The 4,107-nt window shown below is 49.1% G+C and overlaps 1 protein-coding gene across 1 annotated transcript in view; it reads right to left on the minus strand.

Moving 5' to 3' along the window:
• Window positions 1-2,621: 2,621 nt before the first annotated feature.
• The window catches only part of LOC103368784 (inhibin subunit beta B), a 6,049-nt gene continuing 4,563 nt past the window's right edge, over window positions 2,622-4,107 (minus strand). Inside the window, exon 2 of the mRNA XM_008297265.1 lies at window positions 2,622-3,973. Within this exon, the coding sequence (XP_008295487.1) occupies window positions 3,198-3,973 (776 nt within the window). The 3' untranslated portion in view covers window positions 2,622-3,197. The remainder of the gene's footprint in view (window positions 3,974-4,107) is intronic.

Consider the following 4,107-nt stretch of genomic DNA (forward strand, 5'->3'; position numbering starts at 1 on the left):
GAAGACACAGAACAACCGAACATAACAAGACACCACAAAGGAGACACAAAACGACACAAACGAGATGAAAAAGCACAAAGACGAGACACGAAACCACGAAACCTGAAAACGAGAGAAAGGCGTCGAGTCAAGAATCAACACCAACAGAAAGTCCGACAACAAAATCCATACAATCGGTAATAAGAAATTTATTTGTCATCAATTACAAAGATCAGAACATCCCAAAGCGTGGACTCGTGTGTTACACCGACTGCACGGGGACCGCATGGCGTCGCTACGTGGAGCTAACAACAACAGGAAGGAGGTCTGGGAATATTTATCTGATGAAAAAATAGGAAATATCCCGGTGGCGGTAGAAAACAGAGCCGAGCTGCTACCCTGATACAGTGTCGGCCTCGGACGCCTCGCGGCCTCTTTGGTTCCATCGTTAATACATTTGAGCTCAATTTAATTCTATAAAAATAGCTTTTATTTCATTTCAATGGCAGTTTCTGTTCATTTTATTCTGGTCCTCAGTGCAAATATTCTAATGAAGGTTCTGGCGGCGGCGGCGGCGGCGGGCGAGGTCGGGGTCGAGCGACGGGCAGGTGAAACCCCCCAGGTGCGCACGGGACAACGGGAAGCTCTTATTCTGAAAATATCAAAGCGGCTGAGGCCTGAAAGTGTGTCTCAAAGTGTGTTAGCGGGCCGCGACGGGAACTCCGCTGGGACGGATTCATTTAAAAATCACTTTTCAGGCGTCGCATTTGGGTCAAAGTTAGCCCCAGTTAGCCTCTTTTCACATTTCAGCCACTGCAGGAAAACTTTTCTAGGATGAAAGAGAAAAAACCTGCAAAGTGCGCCGCACGTCTCCGGAGACCAGCCGCTCGCTCGTCTTCTGTCTGACTTTGAAACCCAAACTTTGGATTCTCTTCGCTTTTCACCCTCAAACCGCCGAGTGACGGCGTTACGGCGCCAGAAACGTACCCAGAAAACACCTGAAAGTCCTGCTGAGCGGTCGCTTTGTTTGGGTTAAATATCAGCTTAGTTCTTATTTATGCATCAACGGCTCTAAAGAGTCACTTTCTGAGGTTTACGGGATGTTTTATATGTTGAAAAGGTCAATAGAGACCAAACTGAGGAGGGTTTTTAGACGTTTTCTCAGATTTATTAAGCTTTCTGCAGCTTTTTAAAAATTGTACGACATTAAAACTGAAACTTTAAATTGAGAATTTTGTCTAATTTTCCAACTTTCTTGGCTTTTCATCCTTTAAAACAAACATTTACAGACGTTGCATGTTTCAAACGACCCAGAAACACGTTTCTGTGGAGAGAAGTCCTGCTGGTCGGTCGCTTTGTCGGGTCTAAATATCAGCTTAGTTCTAAAGAATGAGTCTGTAGCTGCTAAAGATTCACTTTTTAAGGTTTAAGTTTAGTTTTAAATGTTGAAAAGTCAACAGAGACCAAACTGAGGAGGACTTTTAGACGTTTTCTCTGGTTAGTCAGACGTCCTGCAGCTTTTTAGACTCTGAACGTGTTTTTAGCCGTTTACAGAACCGGCGCCGGTCCGCTGATGCTCCCGCCTGCAGCCCGACCCGCCGCTCGCGTCCATTCTTCAAGTATAAATGACAGCTTGGCGCTGGAGCTTGGGGCCGATGAACGGCTCATTCTATACATTGCATAGCTCATGCGGCACTTATTCGTTTTGGGAGGACTGTGGGCGCCACGCGGGGCTCTGAAGGCATCTTCAATCTGCTGCTGTCAGCGTTTCACTCTGAAGCTCAGACGATTCAATCTGATGGTGAGGAGTCAGAGCTTCTCCTCTGAGGAGAAGCTGAAGGAGAGCAAACGTCCAGCCGTGACAGGAAGCCGCGAGGTGCTCCTGATCCACCGTCGTCACCAAAACGCCGTGAAACAGAAGTCCAGTAGAAACCATCCCATCGTCTCCAGCTCAGGTGATCAACAAGAACCTTTCTGCTGTTGGGTTCAAAGCCCAGAATGGAAAAACGGCTTCAGGAAGCGATGACGCCTCGGCCGGTTCCGGGTTTCAGTAATTCCATAAAAACTAAAACATGTCAAAGTGTTTTGGTCTTAATGAGAAGAACAGAAGAAAAACTGTCTCCATGTCGCTTAGAAGACCAACAAAGTCCAAAAGACGACGACGAAAACCAAAGAAAGTTTATTCATCCATTAATATTGATCATTGATTTGTTTATCATTGATCATTGATTTGTTTATTTTTTTATTTTTAACGACGGCTGGACTCGTTTCTGTTGGTTTAAAAGATAAAAATCTGAAATAGGAAAGTTTGTTTTTAGTTTCCTCGTGACTGGTTTAAAACAGAAACATTAAATCTAGAATCACACAGAGTTCATCTTTAACGTGAACAGAACCGGGTCCACTGTCTGGTGGTTCTGGTGGTTCTGGTGGTTCTGGTGGTTCTGGTGGTGGCTGGACATGAAACATGGAAAACAGATTTATTTCTCTTGTTTGGAAATTTAAAAAAAAAAAGGAATTACCAGAAACACTGAATCAGACCTGGATTGATCGATTGATTGATTAATTAATTAATTGATTGATCGATTGACTGATTGATTGATCGATTGATTGACTGATTGATTGATTGATTGATTGACTGATTGATTGATTGATTGATTGATCGATCGATTGATTGATCGATTGACTGATTGATTGATTGATTTTGAAACCTGATGCCGTTTTTCCATTGTTGGTTCTGAGAGGAAGACTTTTCTGAATCACAAGCACATTTCTGTATTTAGTCTGTTTAAACGAGAAACAAGAGGAACCAGATGGAGCAAAAAGTTCTGGTGGATGACGGTTGGACGTCCAGTTTTCAGAGACCTGAACATGGTGGAAAGAACCTGTGCTGTGGTTCTAGTCCGCTCGGTTCTATCGTGGACCAAAGGTTCTGTAAGACGGAGCCAGAAGCCAGAAGTGCTGTACGTTGGCGGTCGGAGGCGTCACTGGGTCGAGCCAAACCTCCGGAGACGCTGTCGGAAGAGTTTCAATCCAAAAACGAGACATTATCAAACCTGGAGGTGTTTGTGAGGAGCTGCAGGCTGGTCCTCCACAGTGGGTCAAGGAGATATACGACAACATAAATATATGTACAGGTCCGAGTGCAGCGTACACGAGGGGAGGAGACACGGCGTCCATAAATATTCTGACATCACCAGTCCGTCCACGGCGAGCCCAACTCAGGCGCAGCCGCACTCGTCCACGATCATGTTGGGCACGTCGCGCTTCACGATGTTGTACTCGTCGTCGAAGTACAGCATGGACATGGTGCTGAGCTTGGTGGGGATGCAGCACGAGTTCATGGACCCGGGGCTCATGCCCCGCATGCGGTACTGGTTCACCACCGCCGTGTGGAAGGACGAGGCCGAGCCGGGCACGCCCGCCATGTAGGCGGGGCAGCTGCCCTCGCAGTAGTTCCCGAAGTATCCTGACGGCGCGATGATCCAGTCGTTCCAGCCGATGAGGCGGAAGTCTATGTAGAACTGCTGGCGGCAGCACAGGCTGCTGCTGCCGTCGCACTCCAGCCCTCGCTTCCGGATGCGGTGTTTGCCATCGGCCTGCCTCGCCTGCACCACCAGGAAGGGCCGGTGGGACTCGTCGCCCAGGCCCAGCAGGACGGGCAGGACGGCCTCCGCCTCGCAGCCCTCGCAGCGGACGTCCAGGTTCTGGCGCCGGTCGCCCTTCTGGAACACCAGCCGGACGGCGTCGGTCAGCGCAAAGGTGTGCCAGCCGCTGCGCTTCAGCTCCACCCGCCGCTCCACCAGGTTCCAGCGGCTGCCCAGGCCCGGCTCCTGGTAGTACACCTTCACCGTCACCTTCCGCCGGCCGCGGAGCTCCGGCGGCGGCGGCAGCAGCTTGAAGTAGAGCCAGAGGGTGGCCTGGGTCACGTCCAGGTTCTGGTTCCCCTCGCTGGAGATCAGGAAGAACAGGCTGGACTTGGACGTCACCATGTCGTCTGAGGGGCACAAACACAGCAGAGTTACAGGAAGGCACAGCAGAGACGGTTTCTGGACTTCAGAGGCTCTGAACGGTCAGAAACCAAAGAAAGTCAGTCAGAGGAGAACAGACACAACCAGGAATGGACCAAAC

Source organism: Stegastes partitus, unplaced genomic scaffold (assembly GCF_000690725.1).
Source record: "Stegastes partitus isolate 25-593 unplaced genomic scaffold, Stegastes_partitus-1.0.2 Scaffold1204, whole genome shotgun sequence".
Classification (NCBI taxonomy): Eukaryota; Metazoa; Chordata; class Actinopteri; family Pomacentridae; genus Stegastes; species Stegastes partitus.